Consider the following 20,943-nt stretch of genomic DNA (forward strand, 5'->3'; position numbering starts at 1 on the left):
CCCCCCCCCCCCCCCCCCCCCCCCCCCCCGCCCCGCGGGAGATTTGATGGGTATATCATTATGATGCTCCGGGGGATTGGATGGTGGGATGCTGGATAGAGTAGAAAGGCAAATAGCTAAAGAAAAAGCTGCTGGTAACAGACAAAACTTGTCTTTTTCTATTTACCCTCAAGTGCCTCTTTTTCTCTTTTCAAGTCGGACGAATCTCATCCATCTCATTGTATCTCATCTCAACTCTCACCCGATTCTCGTTTGAGGATATAGACATCAACAACAACAACAACACCAACAACCACAGCAAACATGTCAAGTCAGTCAATGGAAAAGGAGCGCACCGACTCGGCAGAGGAGTACGGCTCCGACTCTGCCCCCGAATCAGTGCCTCCCCGCCGTGAGCGAAGACAAATGCAACGGACGCAGCGCCGCGGACAGCAGCAGCAGCAGCAACGAAACGGACCCCTGGACCAGCTGCCCGTGGGCGGCGAGCTGGGACAGGTCGGGCAGACGGCAGGCGGCGTGCTGGGAGGCGTGACGAACACGCTGGGCGGCGTTACGAACAATGCCGTCGACCAGAAGGGCGGCGGCGACGGCGGGAAGAGCGACACGCTGAGGTTGCGGCTGGACCTGAACCTGGATATCGAGATTCAGCTCAAGGCCAAGATTCACGGTGATTTGGAGCTGGCGTTGTTGTAAGTCAAAACTACCCCCCCTTTCTTTTCTTTTTTCTACTCCTACTTCCCTTCCCTAGCCCAGCCATCTGTCCTATCATCTACTTCCGTCCCCCTGGGTATCACATTTTCTTACAAATGCGGCACCCGCATCTCTCTTCAGGACTGGCTAGTTATGAGGCTTAAAAATTATGAACCACCAGAGAAAAATAAATACTGGACGAATCGGCTAATGACGTTGCGCTCTTGTTCACATCACCAGGAACTGAGAAGACAACGAAGAAAACGTTTCAACAATACCGGGCTGGGCGCTTTCTGCCTATAGCGAGAGCCCCCTTGATCGATCCGACGTCTTACGATTTTGGTGGATGTTTTTTTTTACATCCTTACGTTATTTTTTTTTGTTTTAATCTATTACAGAAGCCTCTTTTTTTGTTTTTCCTTTGTACTTTGGGAGGATCGGGGATGAGATCCGCAGGGGTCATGAGAATGGATGAGGCTATTTGGATTTAGTGTGTGGGAGTGAACCAATTATAGCGCGGGAGGATGACGGCTGCCCTGTTTTTACGGTGGACTATTACGATTGTCTCACGTATGTATTGTCGCATAAAGAATGGAGATAATGAGTACCTAAGAACTTGTGCTCCGGATTCTCTTGGTTTAATATTATACAGTACATGATTCTACAATATCTCTACACATTTTGATGATAATGAGGCTACGACAAGTCCAGCCACAGAGACGCGTCAGCCACAGTGTCACGAGCCACATGTGTTGCAAGTTCATCTGCTAACCTGAACTCGAAATCGTCGACACAGATCAAGCCACGCCCATTGTTTTGGGGCGTGGCTGACACACTTTGTGGCTGTTGACTTTTTGTCGACATTCGGAAAGTTCGTTGCCAGAAACTGGAACTAAACAGCTGAGGCGGAAGAAACGGTCCAGAAACGGCAGATTGGCTCAAACGGAGGCTGCAGAAACAAGAATCATTTGCAAAGTTCCTGCAGCCGCGGATCAAGAAACGTGGAGCAAGTTCTGCAGAGTTGGGAAATTCATGGCACATGCATGGATGGAGCTCGTGCTGCACGCAATTCGTTGGAGACGAATCCCTGCAAAGTGCGGATGTAAGTAAAGCAGCTGGTGCTACTATTGCGGGTTAGGGATCGGCATGCGGGATGATGTACGGCCATGTCATCATCTGCAAGGCATGTGTGTGTGTTTTTCGCACATGATGACGGCATTTGCTCTTTATTTCTGACAGTTGAAGGGCCTGGTGCTTGTATCCAGAAAGCGGCATTACATCAATGTTGAGCTTGGCTCTTTGTCAAGGCGCTTGTCTGGTGGGAAACGCGCAATCTCACTCTTCATAACAAAAATCCCTTTGATCAAACTTATTGCTTGTTTGCTACTATCTCTGGCCTGATGCCACATATGCAGTCACCCCTCAAGAGCCCGCAGTTGCCGTCCTGCGACAGAGATCGACAGGAACGACGACCTTCGTCTAGCCACAGACTCGTCATGCTACCTCGACCAGAAGACAAGAAGGAGTCTCACAATAGCAGTAGCAGTAGCAGTAGCAACAACACCAAGCCTAAAAACCCGGACATCAAAATCCCGAGGATACAGCCCATTGAGCAGGACGAGCCGCTGGCGTCCCGCGCCAAGGGCCTGGTGGGCAAGTTTGTCGACGAGTTTGGCAACATCCTCGACTGGGATGGCACCGTGCTGGGGTCCGCGGAAGGCGATCTGCCCTCCATGGTGGGACGGCCAGTGTCCGAGTCCGGCGAGATCCTGGACAACGCCGGGGAGGTGGTGGGTTATGTGTCGGAGAACCACACGAGGCCGGCGCTGAGCGACCTGGAGGGCGGGCTGAAGATTGACGGGGACGGCAACATTTACAACAAGAACGGCGACATTGTCGGCAAGATGAATAAGCCTTCTACGGGGGAGGGAGAGACTTCAGGAAAGCAGGATGCGGATCAGGGCAAGGCGTCGAATGATGCGGGAGCAAAGGCGAATGCCGCAACACCAAGTCCTTCGGAGGTGTATCTGGATGTCAAATCAACACACGACGGCATCCAGCTCACTATCAAGATACCCACCATTTTCAAAAATGGAAATTGAAAAATTCTACTTAGATGGCTGCTTTTGGGTATACCAAGGTCGTGGGCAGGGATAATTCAGGCGTTGGTTGGCGTTGTCTGTCAATCTGGCGATAGCATCATCTACGATGTTTTTTTGTGCAAGATACTATTAGGGGCTACCAATGATTGATTTCCCATGATTTTCGATATCCTTACATCTTCAAAGCTTGCGAAATACAGTCCATGCGTCATAACCATCCCTCAACAACAAATCTTCAACTATGCCCCCTACAGTACAACAGCTACTCAAGGGGTGCAATGATTTCACCGCCACACTTCTTCTATCCAGACTCCCCAATATAAGAAACCTGTTTGAACGTGAGAAACCCAACGCCACATGATAAATGAATACGACACCCATACAGCTAGGCTGTGGCGAGTGTGGCTTGCCCACGACGACAAGATCGCCTCTCGGGTCTCTCTGGCGAGGACATCCCTGCCGCGGGCCCGCGCTACCGTGAGCTCCAAGGAGCTTCTCGTCCTGTGTGGGAGCTCGAGAGACAGCTGGTGGCTTTGTCTGATATCATGGTGATATGATATCCCCTTGCTAAACGTGTTCAAACATGTCCTTTGTTCAGCCACGATGCTTTCCATCGGGGATTATCCATGTTGGAAAGACGTAATACGGGGTTCCGCGTGCGTCATGCCGCGTTGGATATATTGCTGAGATGGGGTATTCATCGAGAATCGAGATCATAGATGTTCGCAGTGACGCTGTCAAAGAATGGGAGGTATTGCATGGCAGTCAGGCATGTGTTTGTGCAACCTGCTGGAAATGTATGATGAAAGGCCGCAACTTTATTTTCCTGTCAGCTTTCATGTGAATATATAGATATATATATGTCCATGTGATAAGAAAGATTATCATCCGATTGAGCAAATCATAAACTACACACTGCGAGCTAATTCCTCTCTTCACATGTAAACGCTATTCAATCGCAAACCCCAAACTTAACCATTTCGTGAATCTGAGTGTTGAATCCAAAATGCCGTTCCCAAAGCCAGTCGCTGTTCAAGGAGGTTGGCAGGTCAAGGAGAGCCCTTCTCAGGAGCAGAACAACCCAGGTTGGTGACAATACATCTTTACTGGCTTACTGTCATTCTGTTATTATATGTCTAACGCGGTTCCAAAATAGTTGACATGCGATCTGTCCCTCGGTCTGCCGCTGGCGTCGTGACCGACTCGGGAGATATCCTGGACCGGTCTGGAAAGTCCATCGGAAAGCTTACCGAGTCAGGAGACCCTGGCCAGCTCGTGGGAAACGCAGTCACAGCTTCGGGAGATATCCTGGATTCATCAGGAAATGTTCTCGCCAAAGCTACCCTCAATGAAGAGGAGGAGGGTGGCGAATACACAACCGAATCTACTGAGAAGGACCAGAAGGACCAGAAGGATCAGAAGGACGACAAAGGCTGGGACCTGATGGGCAAGGGCAAGTCGGCCTATCAGACAGCCAGCAACCTCCAAAAGCCCGTTTCCCAAGGAATGGACCTGGTTAGTAGGATGCAGAAGCCCAGCGAGGATGGACAGAGCTCACCCACTGATTCCTCGATCCAGATGAGCCAAGGCGACACCAAGCAGCCACAAGAGGAGCTGGAGGGTCAAGAGAAGACACTCGAAAAGGCCCCTGGAAAGCAAGACGAAGAGCTCATCTCGATGGAAGATAAGTCGGAAGAAACCAAAGAAGAGGTGGGCAAGGGCTCGGGCAAGGATGTTGATGTCGAACCAGATACCAAGGAGCTGGAGTCGCAAGACAAGCTTCAGGAGGAAGCCCCCAAGCCAATCGAAGGCGAAGGACTTGACAAGGAGAAGCCTGACGAATTGACAGAAGGCGAAGACCTCGCCAAGGACAAGGCGGAGGAAGGCGAAGAACTTGCCAAGGACAAGGTCGAGGAAGAAGGAGAAAAGATTGACTTCTCAGAGCTCAAGGGAACCAAGGTCAACAAAGCCGGCAACCTCGTCAACAAGCAGGGCGATATCATCGGGCGTCTGGTTGAAGGTGATCCCAAGCAGCTCATTGGCAAGAGAGCAGATGAGAATGGAAACATCTGGAACGACGAGGGCAAGGTTATTGGCAAAGCCGAGCCATTGTCCCACCATGAGCGTGGCGACGAAAAGGACTTTGCTCCGTTCGAGAACTTCCCCGATGCCGTCGTGGAGGCCGATGGTCGTGTAATGTTCGAAGGCAAGCAGGTTGGTGTTGTTGTCGAGGGCGACGCGAAGCATCTCAAGGGCAGCAAGGTCGACGAGGATGGTGATATCCTGGACCGCCGAGGAAACGTCGTTGGCAAAGCAGAGGCCTGGGATGAACCCGAGGCTGAACCCGAAGCTGTCGTCGACAAGTCTTCGCTGGCGGGCAAGAGAGTCAACAAGGCCGGCAATGTCGTTGACGGTTCGGGAGCCATCTGGGGCAGAGTCATCGAGGGTAACATTAAAGCCCTGGTTGGACGCATGTGCGACAAAGAGGGTAATGTCCTGAGCGAGTCTGGAGATGTCATTGGCAAGGCCGAACTTGTCGGCGAAGGCGAGCGAGAGGGCATGAAAGAGGGCCCCTTTGCCGAGCTGTCTGGCTGCACTGTCGCCAAAGATGGCACTGTTGTTACGCCATCCGGTGATGTCGTGGGAAGACTTACCGAGGGAGACCCCAAGAAGCTCTTTGGTCGTCAGGTTGATGAAGACGGAGACGTTGTCGACAGCAACGGAAACGTCTTGGGCAAAGCTGAGCGCTGGGAGGAGGAGGTGGAGGAGAGGAAGAAGGCCCCCTATGCGGGCCGCAAGGTGAACCGCGAGGGCAATGTCCTCGACGAAGAAGGAAACCTCATTGCGAAGCTGGTCAGCGGCGACGTTTCTGCCTGTTCCGGTAAGGAGGTTGACGAAGACGGTGATGTTGTCAACTACAAGGGCGACACCGTTGGACATGTCGCTCTCCTCGAAGACATTCCCAAGGACACCGAGGAGGACATCAAGAAGCGTGAAGAGGCTGAGAATGACCGCAAGCTGGCTTCGAAGCTGGCTGGGTGCATCGAGCAGTCTCTTGACAAGATCCGTCCCATCTGCAAGATGATTACGGATAAGATTAACACCGCGGAGAGGACCCCCAAGGAGGAGCTCGATGAAGAGCAGTTGGTCAGAGAGGTGAAGCCCCTGATTGAAGAGGGAGGCAAGATCTTGACCGAGACCAACGGCACCATCCGCGGGCTCGATCCCGACGGCCGCATCCAGCGGAACGCAAAGCACAAGGCGGGCACTAAGGAGGCATCGCCCGAGGAGTATCATCTCGCAGATGTGCTCAAGGAGGTGAGTACATGCCATTCTACGTGGGTTCATTTGTTAAGAGGATCGCCGGCTAATATGCAAATTACAGCTCACTGGCACCATCACCCAGACCATCGACAACGCAAAGAGCAAGATTGAGGGCATGCCTCACGCAAAGAAGGAGCTCAACCCGCTCTGGGGTCTCTTGTCGGAGCCCTTGTTCCAGATCATCGCCGCTGTTGGATTGCTGCTGACCGGCGTCCTGGGTCTTGTCGGCAAGCTGGTAAGCATCTACTTTTTTCATTCTGCCATTGACGATGTTTGTAAACGATCCATATGCTAATATGATGTATAGCTGAGCGGCCTCGGCCTCGGCGGAATCCTCGACAATCTCCTCGGAACGCTTGGGTTGAACAGGGTGCTCGACGGCCTTGGACTTGGCGGAGTCACCGATGCCTTGACTGGCAAGAGTGACAAGAAGAAGAAATAAACGAATAATGTCTGATGATTTTTTTGGTTTGTGTGAAAAATATGATTTATGATTGGGAATTATGAGGGTCAGAATGGGCTGGAAATGAACGAAAACGGAAGCTCGGATTTGTACCAGTTTGTATGGACGATGTATTATTACTTGGTGTTTTCTTTCGATGACTTTATTAGTATCGTTATAATGCAAGTAATTCCTTTATCGAAAGTTCAGTAATTGAGCATCTCCAACGTAACAGTGCTAGAATGTCACCGTGCCATTCCCAGGCGTGGCGGTGATTGTGATACCTCGGCTCATTCGAGCTCCAGGGTAGTAAGCATTAGCTCATTTTGACGTGGCGATGTTGTGTGATTCGTATTCACCTTTTGCTTGTCTCAATGCTGCACAGTCTACCATTGAGCAGCTGAGTAGAAGCAGTGACATTGATTGTATTCAATACGATTAGTGTAAAACGTCGCTTCAATGGCAAAGATTGTCTTCTTGATGGCCGATTATGGTCATGATCCTACAGGTAGGCAGACGGAGATTTGTACCGTCGCGTCAGTGTTCGTGAGAGACTCATCAGTTGTTTAGAAACCTGCGGGCCTTACACGGCTTTCAAAGCCGCTGGATTCGACGTCAGTTTCGCGACTGAAGCAGGCAAACCACCTCAATGCGACACCAAGATGTTGGAGGGCCTTACACAGCGCCTCTTGGTGAGTCTCCTGCGTATGATAGCGCGTCATCGGGGATGGGATCTAACCAGAATCACAGGGTGCGTCATCCTCCATCGTGAAAAAGTATCGCGTCATGGCCGAATCAGAGGAATGGAAGAACCCCTTGTCATGGTCCGATGAGCAATTCACCCTGGACGCGTTTGATCTCGTGTTTCTGCCCGGAGGACACGACAAGGCCGTGACTCAAGTCATTGACTCGGAGAGAGTTCACCAGTTGCTAGTCGACTTCTTCCCCAAGACGAAGAAGCCCGGGAAGAAGGCCGTCGGAGCGGTTTGCCACGGCGTCATGGTGCTATCAGAATCTAAGAATCCGGATGGAAGCAGTGTCATTCGCGACTGCGTGACGACGGCGCTGCCGGCGCGATTCGAGCAGCTAGCTTTCTGGGGCACTCGCCTCTTCTTGGGAGACTATTACAAGACGTACGGAGCGGGGAGTGAAAACGTCGAAGACTCGGTGAGATTCTTTGCAAAACTTGCATCTCGTTCAAAACATGAGGCGAAAATGAAATTGCTGACGCTAGAGCGACAATACGATTAGGTGCGAAAAGCGCTGGCGAGTCCTAAACAATTCAAGAATAGCATTGTGCCATCACCGTGAGTTTCGCCGAGAACGAGAATTGTTGTGTTATAATGGTAATCCCGGCTAATATGGGTTTTTCTTCCAGCTTCGTCGTTGAGGATGACAACTACAACTACGTCACGGCGAGATTCCCCGGCGACGTGGACCTTTTGTCGCAGAAGCTAGTCCAGTTAGTGCAAGGCCTTTGAATCAAGGGCAACAAGCGGAAATAATATTCCTTCTTTTTTGCCGGTAGTGGTAGTGCTGCCAAGTGTTGAGATCGGGGGGAGGCGGCGGAGAGATAAAAATTGGGATGTCATGCAAAGTGAGATTTTGAAGTATCCACACCAGACCAAGAGATTTGTAAGGGAATTGGAGTGGTTTTCGATTTTGGATTTGTTTATTTGTCTAGACCCTTGAGAGTTGAGTCTTTCGGGGACCAGTTGGCCGACTTTCGTTTAACTCGGTATTCAGTCACTAACAATCAATACTCATGTGTAATCATGAACCAAAGCATCATCAGTTTCAAAAGCTTTTGTGTAAGAATTGAAAGAAGACAAGTTTAACACAAAAGGGAACAACTAACCAAGCTTACATCGTATTCGATCTGCATCAAGACAGATGTGGTTCTCGTTTCCCGTATAAGGCGGTGTTGCATTCGGATAACCTTAACACAATACCGCCTGGAACGCTGCCACACGAGATGCTACAAAGCAAAGATCAGCTTCCCGATGCTACCGTGCCATGCAACTGCTTCAACGAGTATACGTGGGGTTCTCCAGTAATGGATGCATCGTTTTGCTTACCGCTGGCAAGGCGGAGCCCCAATTTGCGGGAACCGCAGGTTGAGAGCTGCGAATGTGAGGCGCAACTTATGCCGTCGGCCGAAAGCATCCATCAAGACAACATCAGGTTTCCTCCTTGGGAGCTCGGCGAAAAGTATCCGCGTTGCGTGGGGAAGCGTCAGGGGGGCTCAAGCGGTTTGTTCCCCTGCATCGTCCATTGCTAGCTTGAGCTTCCCCCGCACGCCAGCAGGAAAAGGGCCGAGATGTCAGTTTTTCCTTTGAGAAGGACTTGTGTTGGCCTAGCCTTGTCGGCACAAACGATGAGATGAGATCCCCCCGGACTCAGTGAGACAGGGGGGAGTGGCAGCAGGTTCGAGACGAACATGCCGAATGGGTCGACCATGACATGCTTGTTTTTGCTGGCCCTTCTCCGCAAACAGTGGCCCGCGGGCATGGATTGGAGGAAGTTTCTGCAGACGTTGGGACCTTGTGATGGTCTGCAGATGTTGCCAGACGTGGAATGTCCGTCCGGCCGTGTGCCGATTCTGCCAGTAGGGCTCTCTGGGGTAAAAGGACGAATGATGAGATGATTATGCAAACTATAAAAGGCCGTGGGAAGCCCTTCCGGTGGTTACAGAGGAGGAAACCGGCTCTTCCAGCAATCCAATTGAGGCACTGGGGAACACTGTTGACCCTCTGGAAAGATGCGATTCACGCAATTCTTCCTTGGCCTGGCTGCCGTTGCAGCCGGTAGTTCTATGCCGGCTGAAGGCGTCGAGGCCAGACACTCCTCGGGCTACTGGTACGAGAAGATCCAGCACAACGGCATCAGCCCTTTCATCACCAATGGCAAGAACTGGAAAGTCTTCCGCAACGTCAAGACGGACTTTGGCGCCAAGGGAGACGGTGTCACTGATGACTGGGCTGCCATCCAAGCTGCCTTTGACTATGCCAACGGCACGGCCAGTCGCAGCTCGGGTGCTTGGGGTACGACCGGTGCTCCGGCTGTTGTCTACATCCCAGCTGGCACGTATCGTCTGAGCAAGCCCCTTCAGTCGTACGTTGACACCGTTGTCATGGGTGATCCCACCAACAGGCCGGTGCTTCAAGCCTCTTCCGACTTCACCGATCCCTTCCTCTACCTGGGCTATGACCCCGGCTATGACTCGACCATCAACTTCTACATTGGACTGAAGAACGTTGTCTTGGACTCTACCAAGGTGCCCCTTGCTCACAACATTACTCTTCTCAACTGGGCCGTGAGCCAAGCTGTGCAGCTTACCAATGTCTTGTTCAACATGCCCAATGGAGGTGTAGCACACACCGGATTGTCGATGCCTCAGGGCGGCTCGCCTCTGATGATCAACGACGTTGTATTCCAGGGTGGATCTGTCGGCATTCGCATGAATGAGCAGCAGTACCACTTCAAGGGAATCACCTTTAAGAGTGAGTCATCTGCCTCCTTTTTTTCGCATCAAGTAGATGGGATTTACTAACGAATTGGGCTGTGTAGACCAGGATATTGGCTTGAAGCTTGACAAGCTCTTTGAGGGAACTGGCCAGAATCTGCACTTTGAGTCATGCAAGGTTGGTGTTGAGACGACAAACAACAACACCGGATTCTTTGCTCTCATTGACTCGACGGCCAGTAATGTCGGCATTCTGTGGAACGCCGCAGCTTCCCCGACTGCCCAAGGATCAATGGTACTGGAGAACGTCCAAGTGGACAGAACTGTCGGCTCTGTAAGTCATCTTTTAATACCATACGGTTTCAACGAGAAAGAGACTAATGCCTTCGATTAGACCGTTACCGCTGGAGGAGTCAATGTCCTCAAGGGCTCTGTCAAGGCTGGCCAGTCTTGGATCTGGGGCAACGTCTACGGACCCTCAAGCGGCCAGCGTGCCCAGGGCAAATTCTTCCCTGCATCTCGCCCTCTGGCACTTTTGGATATCACTGGGTCCTACCACACCGTTGCTCCTCCGACATTCAAAGAGTATTCCGTGGACCAGGTGATTAACGTCAAGAGCGTTCACGGGCTCCCGGTCGCCGGTGATGGTGTTACAGACGAGTAAGTTCTGGATAAAGCCTGTTCAGTTGGTGCACTTAGACTAACGTAGTTCATTAGTACCAAGAACCTTCAGAAGATCATCAACCAGGCTGCTGGCAAGAAGGTTATTTACTTCCCTCATGGAACCTACCTCGTCAGTGACACCATTGTGGTCCCTCCTGGAAGCCGGTAAGTAGGAGCCCTCTCAATGGGATTGAATCAGCATTGGTCATGGAAAAGAAAAGAGACTAACGAAGCTTTAGATTCCACGGAGAGGTTTGGTCTGAGATTAGTGCCACGGGTAACAAGTTCAAGAATGCCAACAAGCCTGTTCCCATGGTCCAGGTCGGAAAGCCTGGCCAGCTCGGCGTTGCCCAGTTCGTCGACATGCTCTTCACCGTTGCAGACATTCTTCCCGGCTGCGAGCTCGTCGAGGTCAACATGGCCGGCTTGAAGGCTGGAGACGTCGGCTTCTTCAACACTCACTTTCGCATTGGAGGAGCTCGAGGATCCAAGGTTCAGACCAACTGCGACGATCCCGCTACCTGCAAGGCGGCGCGAGTCTGCGCTCATCTTACGACTTTTTCGTCTTCGTACTGGGAGAACAGCTGGTGCTGGAATGCCGATCACGATCTCGACGATGGCAACCATGCGAACCCCTCGACGGCTGGTGGTTTCCTTGTCGAATCCATCAGGGGGACCTGGATGCTGGGCATCGGCAGTGAGCACAACTCGCTGTACCAGATCAACGTCTACAAGGCACAGAACGTCTTCCTGGGCTTCCAGCAGAGCGAGACGCCGTACTGGCAAGGAAACAACTCTGGTCTTTTGACGCCTCTGCCGTGGACCGGCTCGCTGTTGGACAGCGATCCAGACTTTAGCTGGTGCGCTCCTGACGATGCCCAGTGCCGTATGGCTATCTTCCAGTACATCCACGACTCAAGCAACGTCAATGTTTACGGAGGCGGTTACTGGGTCTTCTTCAACGGCATTAACCGGAATGGCTGCTCTGCCGAATGCCAGCAGAATGCCGTCATCTATGCTGACAATCATAAGCTCTATAGCTATGGCGTCAGCACACACAACGTGCGAACCATGGTGCTCGAGTCTCAAAGGGGCAAGGACGTGGCCGAGGTCGTTGATACGGCGAACGCGGGTGGCTGGCAGAGCCATGGTGGTGTCATGGCTGCTTATCTGGGACAGAGCGGCTATTAATTAATGCCATTGTTTGTAGAATGCAGTGAATGGTAAATGAATAAAGAAATGAATGTTTATGATTTATGTGCTATATTTGCCTATGTGTCTATGCTAGTTGCGAACATGGCCTTGTTTCTCAGTAAGCCACTGAATGCCGTCTATAAGATCGCGATACCATGTCTTACTCATGGCAAGATCTGGAAATATCCAAAAGACATGAGGATATCCTGCATATGTATTGATTTTTGTCGGAACACTACATACGTCCTAGTTAGCAACGACTTCCTCTGTAAACTCCATGAGGGTGGTATCATTATGTCTTACCCGAGACGATCAAGCTTCTGCTCGTAGATCAAGCCGTGGTCTCGCAGGGGGTCGTCTCCACAGACCATGACCAACGTAGGAGGCAAATCCTTGATACTGCTCTTTTCATCAAATAGAAGGGGGTTCAAGAGCAAGCTATCACGATATTCATCTGGCACCCCCATCAGAGTACGGTATTGCTCGATTTGGGGGTACGTCAGGAAATCGGCGTCGCGCCACTGAATATGCGAAGTTTTGTCGCCAACTTTGGGGTCAAAGGGAAAATTTTCTGGGAGACAGAGCCAAGGAGCGGCGAGGAGTTGGCCTTTGATATATGATTCCCCCAGCTGTGAGATGATGTCAACTATGTTCTGTACATGTAGTTTGCAACAAGGCGAAAGTATTGCCACGACCTACCTCTCTTTCTCTATTCACAACGCTTGCTGCGAGAAAACCGCCGGCGCTGGTACCGGCCACGTACAGATCAAAGCCTTGTGGCAATCCCAAATCTGCCGCGTTGTTTATCACCCAAGTGCGAGCATCCCAGGCATCGTGAAACTGCGTAGGAGCCTTCCACTCGGGTATCACGCGATAGCCGACGCTGATGACTGTAAACCCTGTGTCCCGGGCCAAAGATATGCAAAAGGGATCTTCGGTCGAGATTGAACCCGTCAGGAATCCGCCACCATGATAGTAGATTAAGACGGAGGCGTGTCCCTTTTGGGTGGCAGAGCGAAAGACTCGAATTGGGATTTCGAGGCTATCTGAGGTCGGTATTGTTCGTGTTTCCCAAGTGACTTGATGGTTGCCGAGAGCCTTCATCGCTGCATCTCTGGCTGCATATCGTTGGGGGTTGTGGGCACGACGGAATTCAGTTGATATAACGTCAACCTTGGGCAGAGGGTTCTTGGCTATGTATGAAGCCCATTCTTCTGAAGGACCGGCAAGATGGCTAAAGTCTGGCATGGTGAATGTTGGAAAATAGGGATGCTCTTTTAATTCTCCCTTTTGCTTCTGATGCTATGAAGGCCGTATGTATAATGATACTGCACTGATGATTATTGGCATCGTCATTCGGGAACCAGCTCCTATATATGAATAAAGAATATAAATAAAGATTATACGCATTTGTTCATACGTACTCGTAACCAACATCATGCTTGACATCTTGAAGTGGGATTGCCGAGATCAGTAAGATCACTAATACCCGCTTACCGCAACCCTGCCGCAACAAGATCCAACCAGTTGCAGTTAGTTGAGAAAAGGCTTCGGCCGGCGTCTCAACAAGGCTGTTTACCAACGACGTCTTGCATCGATTTTGCACAAGAACAGACAACTCTTGACTTGTGCTAAGCCTATTTCTCCCGCGCGAACACCGAAAACTCCAGTGCGGATCGCGACTTTAGCGCGAGACTATGCCGGCTCATAACCATAAACTCCGATACCAAGCGAGCTTTCGGTAACTGAGAGACATTGTGACGATGATTAAGCCGCTGAGCAATATGCATGCCTGTATTGAGCATGGTAAAGAGCTTCTTTCGGCTGTATATTGCTACACATCCTTTGGAATCTTTTTTACACACTCTCTCATCATCATTATTAAGCACGCCGACAACCACACATAAGCAACCTTTTTTAATTTCACAACCTGGCAATGATACTAGCCCAGGCGCTTTCAATGGCCGACAACCCCGCAGACAAGCAAGTTGTGCTCGTTACTGGCGGCAACCAGGGCATCGGCTATGAAATTGTGAAAAAGCTCGTGGCGGAGCAACCCACCTATCATGTCCTTCTTGGTTGTCGAGATCTTTCAAAAGGAGAAGAAGCTATATCAAACATTGAGAAGCTTGCTGGCTCGGTGTCTCCGGTTGAGATTGACATTACTTCAAACGACTCAATTGCGGCTCGTGTTGCGCAAATCGATCGCGAGTATGGCAGACTTGACGTTCTAATCAACAATGCTGGCATTGGAAGACATGCAGTAGAGGGCCTACCCAGTCTCAGGGCCAAGATGCGTGCGTTGTTTGATGTAAATGTGTTTGGCACCCTAGAGATGACGGATGCAGCTATTCCTCTGTTACAAAAGGCTGCCGATCAAGGCTCAGTCCCACGAATTGTGTTTATTACCTCAGAGATGGGCTCCTTTGGAAATACGCTCAACCCTTCGTGGAAGTATTATCAGCACAACACATCTATCCCGTACAAGTCCAGCAAAGCAGCTGCAAACATGATTGGTGCGTGCTATTCGACATTGTTCGAGAAGCAAGGGTGGAAGATCAACTGTTGCTGTCCTGGGCTTCGCAAAACGGCATTCAACAATCACCTATCTGTTGCCATGGACGTGGAAGAGGGAGCTGTGAGGGCTGTAGCGTTGGCCACCCTCGACAAAGATGGCCCTACAGGGACTTTTACAAATATTGATGGAACTGAGCCGTGGTAATCGAGCAACATGTCATTGAGAGTCATCTATTCATACTAGCTAGCCTTGGAATCTGCATCGTACAGTATATCATTTCATTCTGATCCGTGCTGCCAATTCGTTATATCAATTCGTTCCGATTCAAAAACTAACAATCTCATTCAAACCACGCATTAACAGTTCGCTCCATAACTACCATATTAAAAAGGTAATGCTTCAAACGTTCCAGCCCGAAGCGCGTAAGATATGCAAGACAAAAAAAACCAGCGAGCAATGCCTTTAGTTCCAAGCAGCCTAAATTGTATTTGGCGGAAGCCTCAGCCAGTCAAACGTGGCTAATAGCCCGAAATTAAAGTCGTTCATATCTTCCAGTAAACTCGTGTCCCATGTCATGTCAAACTCCTGTTGAGTTACGGGTCTTGGAATCGCTGGATTCAAAGCTTGCTCCATCACTCGCTCGACCACCGTCTTGATGCTGTTACACAAATGGGCTCCAGGGGCTCCAGGTCCGATCCATTCGAGGAAGCCCATGAGTAAACTGAGCTGCTTTATTATCATGGGCTTTGTGATTTTAGGGGTAGTTGGTGGTCGAGTGCCAGAAGGCTGTCTCAGGAGCTCCATGCACAAGATACCTGCTGCTGGCGCGGCATGTAGCATGACCAGCCACTCGTAGTCGCCTTGTAGGCCTTCGAGACGATTTTGCTGCGTCCAGAAAGAAAGGGTGAGGGATATCATCTCGAGGCTGATTTCGAGCATTTGAGAGCTGTATAAGTTGCTTCCTGTATACGAGAGTCGCTCGATGAAGAATAGGTTGCTTAGATGCTCAAGTCGCGTCAACAGTCTGATGTAAAGGGTGGGAGCGTCGACGGAGGGATTGCTAAAGTCATCGTTGTTAAACTGCAGTCCGGTTGGAAATCGAGCGAAAACATCCATTTCCCGTTTCCGCAAAGCGCTTCCAGTGTGTTAGTGGACGAATTTTCTCTCGGATTAGGTGTAACGGCATCAACTTACTCAAAGTCATGCTGGATGCGAACATGAGGTGCCTGGAGTACAATCTCGAGGATTTCACTCCTTATCCCAGCGATTATATAGGCCGCTCGCAGAAACGTAACTGGATGATTCTTCCCTTCCATGTTCCATCCATCCTTGTCCAGCCGGTGAGGCCGAACTTTGAGGTTGAGCAAAGACTCGTCACTAACATCAAGAGGCAACGGCGTCGAGCAAAGCTTGCTACTGACTAACGGAGGCCGGCCCGTCAAAGTAGAAACAACCATGTCGATGTTGAAGACGGAACAGAAGAGTCTTCGCTTGACCTGAACAGATACCGACTCCTCTGGCACCGAGCTGTTCGGTTGAGCTGTGTGGAGGCCAAGAAAGGTGGCCAAGGCGACGGCCTCTGCATGCTGCCGCCAAAATCCCGCACCTGAGTAGGACTTGTTAGGCACGAGAAGACAGGGGATGGGCTGAACACTGCTGGGACGAATACGAGACGCAAGGACACTTACCTGTATCACCCGTGATGAGTGACTCGGTGAGACCATGCATGTGCAAGAGATACACCATCATGGTGTTGTTGCAGCTCATCAGGCGGCAAAGATCAACGCTTCTTGAGGCACCGTTTTTGTAAACTAGCATGAGATTCTTACGATTATGATGTCCAAGCCACTTGCGCTGCTCAACCGTGCCGTTCTCTATGAGGGAGGCAGACCCAAAACACCAAAACGTGAACAAGATGCCTAACCCTTCCCACCGAAAATTAGCGCCGGAGAAGGCATCAAACCACTGGTCTGGATCCGGAAAGTCTTCTTTGAGGGGCTTGGAGCTGTTCTGGAAAAGCAGCAGTGCCAGCTGCGACATTGCCTCATTACTTCTTTCGCCGTCGAGGAAGTGGCCCAGTGCTGTCCACAGAGATGCGTGAAGACGATCCAAAGCAAGGCGACACCAGGCATCGTTTGGATTCACATTCCGCCTAAGCAGAAACTGTGCCGCCTCTTTGGTTGGGATGGTCCGAAGCACCGTAAAGGCAAGCTCGAAGGCCGCTGCGTCTGGAGCCATCTTGGTCGACGTCACATTGTTTCCGTTCTTACCAGCTAGGCCATCATGGGTTGGATTAGGGCCAGCTACATAGTCGAGGTGTCTCTGCGTCTCGCGAAAGAATTCCGGGAAGCTCGATGCGCCAAGATAACCGACATTTTCATCCGGAGGCGAGGAGAGATCTTCCAGTGTCGACGGGCTCACTGTAGTTGGGTTTGGTCCCGTCGGCTCTCGAGGTTGCCGCTCATCGAGCATCTCTGCCGACTGGCTTCTGGTTACATCTGGGGGCAAAGCCGGCGTTACGAGCTGCCCCTGGATAAGATATCGACAGCTCTGGGGCGTGCTCTTGCGGATACACCGTGAGCAAATGGGAAGCCGGTGGTCACACGCGACCTTGCGCCGACGGCAGGGTTCACAGGCTTGTGGACGGCCATTGCGTCTCCGGGGGATTTCAGAGGGGATGGCGAGGCTGGGAGATGCGCTGTTCATGGTGGATAGCGATATACGGGTCCGGCCACAGCCGCTGTTGCAGCTGTATCACACTCATGAATATGTGAAGACGGAGAGCCGAATGCCTTAACGATGCGAGGAGTGTGCTGAAAGATTTGCGGCTCTCGGCCTCGGCATTCGGCTTGCGTTCGGAGGTCGGCTCCACGGTTGGCATTTGTCTTTCAGCTTGACCAGGACGTGGCTGAAGTTTGGTGGCTCATGTCTGGTGGACTTTTGAAAGAGGCATGTGAGTGAGCCTTGAGTTTGATGACGAGATTATAGATGGCGATATTGGCGAGAATTGCCGTGGTTGACGATATATGTGCTCTGTGGTCGATGGTTGTATCTGGGTGGATATGATATTCTCACGCCCTTCACTCCCTTCACTAGTGGGCACACTGACACATTGTTACCACCCACCCTTGTTTGATGAACTATAGCCGAATGTTGAAGATGTACGGAGTTGGACTGGCATTAAAGAGCAAACAAAGTCAATTGGCTGGGATGCCTTGTCTAGCAAAGACAGAGCATGGGCGAAGCTGCGAGAGCAAGCGTCGATATAGTGGGATACCTCATCATGCTGACAAGCAGAGGTTAGCTAGTATAAGTTATATATTGCACGTATCCCTGGGAGTGAGTCTTGACATGAGAATAAAAAGACATACCTTGGAATTCCAGTAGTGTAACACCAATTCTGATTAGTTGTACTTAATCCCCACGTTCTTCTTGAGGCCGTGTAAGTGGATATCTGCAGCCATGTCCGGCCCATACCGCCGTCCCGTGGTCCGGAGTCCGGAGTATATCAAGAGACCCGGAGCGCCGATACGGACGACATCAAAGCTTCGATTACCTCTACCAAATATGAAAGGGAGATAAAAAGATGCATTGGGGGTAAAGGACGTATCAATGGTTTTCTTTAAGATATACGTATGTATACCAAACTCCGTCCATAATCTCTACTATACCATTTGACTATATTCACTTGTCTTTGTTACCAGTATCTCAGAATTCATTTCTCTACTCTCTTTTATTATCTTCATTCACAATAATCGCAATGACTCATTCGCCGCATCCCTCTGAAAAGGTCCTGGGCATGCCGCCCTTCGTGGCTGATTTCCTCATGGGAGGTGTCTCTGCTGCCGTCTCCAAGACCGCTGCCGCTCCCATCGAGCGAGTCAAGCTCCTCATCCAAAACCAAGATGAAATGATCAGAGCCGACCGCCTGGATCGCAGATATAATGGAATAGGCGAATGCTTCAAGCGCACAATAGCTGACGAGGGTTTCGTTAGCTTATGGCGCGGCAACACGGCGAATGTGATTCGGTATTTCCCCACGCAGGCTCTCAACTTTGCCTTTCGAGACAAGTTCAAGAAGATGTTTGGCTATAAGAAGGACCGCGACGGTTATGCCATGTGGATGGTGGGAAATTTGGCTTCTGGAGGCGCTGCCGGAGCAACTGGCCAGCTTTTCGTCTATTCTCTTGATTATACGCGGACTCGGTTGGCGAACGACGCAAAGAAAGGAGGACAGCGCCAGTTTAATGGATTCATCGACGTATACCGGAAAACAATAGCATCAGACGGCATCGTTGGCCTTTACCGCGGCTTCTTCCCCTCTGTCTTTGGCGCTGTTGTTTACCGAGGTCTGTACTTTGGCATGTACGATTCCTTCAAGCCGCTTGTTCTCGTTGGGGCTCTTGAGAACAACTTTCTGGCTTCATTCTGCCTGGGATACTTTGTAACAACAGCGGCGGGCATTGCTGCTTACCCGTTAGACACGATCCGCCGGCACATGATGATGACTTCGGGAGAGGCAGTCAAGTATAAGAGTTCGTTTGATGCCGCTAGGCAGATTATTGCCAAGAATGGAGTGCGAGCTCTCTTTAATGGCGCTGGAGCGAACATTCTTCGGGGTGTTGCTGGAGCTGGTGCATTGTCAATCTATGATGAGCTTCAGGTTGCTCTATTTGGCAAGACGTTTAAGGGCGAATGAGGAGCTACTATTGCTTTGTAGCTCGTAGCAGTGCATATATATATATACAAGTAGTATAAGTAGAATGAATTAAATTACAATATAGAGATATCAAATGCCAGATAAGGCCGTCATACCGGAGTGCCGTCTTTGTCAAGCCCTTCACCCTGCAAGTTACAAAGCCAGTATTATAGGCTCATAAGAAAACAGTCGATCGATCAACTTCTCATCAGCCCGTCGTAGTTGGGAAGCGTCCATTTCACATTCTCCTTCAGAATCCATTCTCCAACAACATTCAGCCTCAAAAAGGCAGCTATTCCAAGAAGCAAGTTCACAATCGCAATAGTAAATCGCGACGATGGCATCTTGTTCCAAAAGACGGTATCGTCGCCCACTCCGTGAGTTACCTGATCAATGAACGGCCGGAACTTGTCATCATAACTCTTGAGTGCCACGTCAAGGCCATCAGTAGGCTTGGCTGCCTCCTTTGTTCCGCAGTGACGGCTAATCTCCCCAGCGAGGACGTAAGCTCCTACAAGACCAGAAGTTGTTCCCATGCCGGTGAGTGGTGAAGGACAGTATCCGGCATCACCACAGAGGGCGACATTGCCCTTGAACCAAGAATCGAGCTTCACAAGGCCCAGGCGCTCGCAGTAGAAATTCTCCGAGTCAAACATGTCTCGTATAATATCTTTCGACTGCCATCCGGCGTCGGTGTAAATCTCTGCCAGAGCCTTTTTCTGTTCTTCAACGCCGTCTCGGTGAGCCTGCTTCATTCGATCAGAGTTCGAATTGAAAGGGAGGTAGATCTGCATCTCCTGTGGATTATGCCTTCGCGTCATGATGGCTCTCCTTCCAGTTGCCAGGTAGAACGTTGAGTTGTACTCTTCGCCCTCTTGAATCGGACGAGGAATTGTAAAATACGCCGTATATGCACCCTTCACTGGACGTAATGCGTCCCGGGAACCGGGACCCAACATGAGTTTGCGAGTGTTTGAGCCCATGCCGTCAGCACCGACCAAGAAGTCAAAGTGATCTGTGTTGCCATTGGTGAAATGAACTTCAACACCATCGTTCTTTTGCTTGAAGCTTTCAATGGAGATGCCAAACAAGTAAGTGACCTTGTCTTTTATAACATCGTACATTATGCGACACAGGTCACCTCTCATGATCTCATACTCGGTAGTGAAGCTCTGCACCCCCTTGCCTGAATTGTTCACTCCGAAAAAGGCTCGTCGTCTGTTGGAGCTATCGACGACGGCGATTCCTTGTTCTGGCACAGCCTTGGCACGAAACGCTTGGTCGAGACCCATCAACTTCAGGACTTCGACTCCAGGACCTCGGAGATCGACTTGAAGACCAGTGGTTCGAAGTTCAGGATAACGTTCGACGACGGTGACATTGTGGCCCAACTTGGAGAGCCAGTAAGCGAGGGCATTGCCAGTGATGCCAGCACCACTGATTAACACTTTCATTTGTGCCATTGGTGTTTGTAAGTCGATGTTGATGCTTGAAATGAATGAATCTGGTATCGATGTTCTTGTTGGGTAAGGTGCAGTGTAAGCGTTGACTGAGGTCGAGATGAGGTGATGCTAACAAACTTGATGAGTTTAGATGAAGGCGACATGTAAGGGATATATATATATGTCTTACGCGTCTATATAGAACTGCTGTCTCGGTATATTGAAGCCGTAAAGCTCTGCCGCGCGATATATCCGGGCGCTGCTCTTTCGGCCGAGGGGCGGCGATCACCGTGTGAATGGGGCATCGCATAATAGATCAATTAACGGCCCCCTTTAAATGTTGTTCTATAAAATCTCTCGTGGTTCCGCCACTCATGCGAGTGGGTTAAGCTGTGCATGAAAC

At 50.6% G+C, this 20,943-nt stretch overlaps 10 protein-coding genes across 10 annotated transcripts; 7 read left to right on the plus strand and 3 right to left on the minus strand.

Moving 5' to 3' along the window:
* Positions 1–318: 318 nt before the first annotated feature.
* Positions 319–854, plus strand: Triagg1_1 (uncharacterized protein; the record flags this gene model as incomplete). The annotated part of the gene is made up of 2 exons (XM_062894017.1): positions 319–689; positions 749–854. The coding sequence occupies 2 exons, from the start codon at positions 319–321 to the stop codon at positions 852–854; spliced, it is 477 nt and encodes a 158-aa protein (XP_062760351.1).
* Positions 855–2,099: 1,245 nt separating this feature from the next.
* Positions 2,100–2,792, plus strand: Triagg1_112 (uncharacterized protein; the record flags this gene model as incomplete). The annotated part of the gene is made up of 1 exon (XM_062896131.1): positions 2,100–2,792. One exon carries the CDS (start codon positions 2,100–2,102, stop codon positions 2,790–2,792), a length of 693 nt encoding a protein of 230 aa, XP_062760462.1.
* A 1,006-nt stretch (positions 2,793–3,798) lies between these two features.
* On the plus strand, positions 3,799–6,558 carry Triagg1_223 (uncharacterized protein; the record flags this gene model as incomplete). The annotated part of the gene is made up of 4 exons (XM_062897241.1): positions 3,799–3,877; positions 3,949–6,110; positions 6,178–6,351; positions 6,424–6,558. The coding sequence occupies 4 exons, from the start codon at positions 3,799–3,801 to the stop codon at positions 6,556–6,558; spliced, it is 2,550 nt and encodes an 849-aa protein (XP_062760573.1).
* Positions 6,559–7,017: 459 nt separating this feature from the next.
* On the plus strand, positions 7,018–8,039 carry Triagg1_334 (uncharacterized protein; the record flags this gene model as incomplete). The annotated part of the gene is made up of 5 exons (XM_062898352.1): positions 7,018–7,066; positions 7,129–7,250; positions 7,309–7,725; positions 7,810–7,865; positions 7,937–8,039. The coding sequence occupies 5 exons, from the start codon at positions 7,018–7,020 to the stop codon at positions 8,037–8,039; spliced, it is 747 nt and encodes a 248-aa protein (XP_062760684.1).
* A 1,280-nt stretch (positions 8,040–9,319) lies between these two features.
* Triagg1_445 (CAZyme family GH55) lies at positions 9,320–11,878 on the plus strand (the record flags this gene model as incomplete). Its single annotated transcript, XM_062899463.1, has 5 exons — positions 9,320–10,061; positions 10,129–10,358; positions 10,419–10,684; positions 10,742–10,852; positions 10,927–11,878. The coding sequence occupies 5 exons, from the start codon at positions 9,320–9,322 to the stop codon at positions 11,876–11,878; spliced, it is 2,301 nt and encodes a 766-aa protein (XP_062760795.1).
* Positions 11,879–11,971: 93 nt separating this feature from the next.
* On the minus strand, positions 11,972–13,129 carry Triagg1_556 (uncharacterized protein; the record flags this gene model as incomplete). Its single annotated transcript, XM_062900572.1, has 3 exons — positions 11,972–12,116; positions 12,185–12,534; positions 12,581–13,129. The coding sequence occupies 3 exons, from the start codon at positions 13,127–13,129 to the stop codon at positions 11,972–11,974; spliced, it is 1,044 nt and encodes a 347-aa protein (XP_062760906.1).
* A 688-nt stretch (positions 13,130–13,817) lies between these two features.
* On the plus strand, positions 13,818–14,603 carry Triagg1_661 (uncharacterized protein; the record flags this gene model as incomplete). The annotated part of the gene is made up of 1 exon (XM_062901683.1): positions 13,818–14,603. One exon carries the CDS (start codon positions 13,818–13,820, stop codon positions 14,601–14,603), a length of 786 nt encoding a protein of 261 aa, XP_062761011.1.
* A 273-nt stretch (positions 14,604–14,876) lies between these two features.
* On the minus strand, positions 14,877–17,105 carry Triagg1_672 (transcriptional regulator family: Fungal Specific TF; the record flags this gene model as incomplete). Its single annotated transcript, XM_062902794.1, has 3 exons — positions 14,877–15,534; positions 15,594–16,005; positions 16,088–17,105. 3 exons carry the CDS (start codon positions 17,103–17,105, stop codon positions 14,877–14,879), a joined length of 2,088 nt encoding a protein of 695 aa, XP_062761022.1.
* Positions 17,106–18,159: 1,054 nt separating this feature from the next.
* Positions 18,160–19,098, plus strand: Triagg1_683 (uncharacterized protein; the record flags this gene model as incomplete). Its single annotated transcript, XM_062903904.1, has 1 exon — positions 18,160–19,098. One exon carries the CDS (start codon positions 18,160–18,162, stop codon positions 19,096–19,098), a length of 939 nt encoding a protein of 312 aa, XP_062761033.1.
* A 197-nt stretch (positions 19,099–19,295) lies between these two features.
* Positions 19,296–20,561, minus strand: Triagg1_2 (uncharacterized protein; the record flags this gene model as incomplete). Its single annotated transcript, XM_062894018.1, has 1 exon — positions 19,296–20,561. The coding sequence occupies one exon, from the start codon at positions 20,559–20,561 to the stop codon at positions 19,296–19,298; it is 1,266 nt and encodes a 421-aa protein (XP_062760352.1).
* Between the last annotated feature and the right edge of the window lie 382 nt (positions 20,562–20,943).

Source organism: Trichoderma aggressivum, assembly GCF_033847375.1.
Source record: "Trichoderma aggressivum f. europaeum strain CBS 100526 chromosome Unknown scaffold_001, whole genome shotgun sequence".
Lineage (NCBI taxonomy): Eukaryota > Fungi > Ascomycota > Sordariomycetes > Hypocreales > Hypocreaceae > Trichoderma > Trichoderma aggressivum.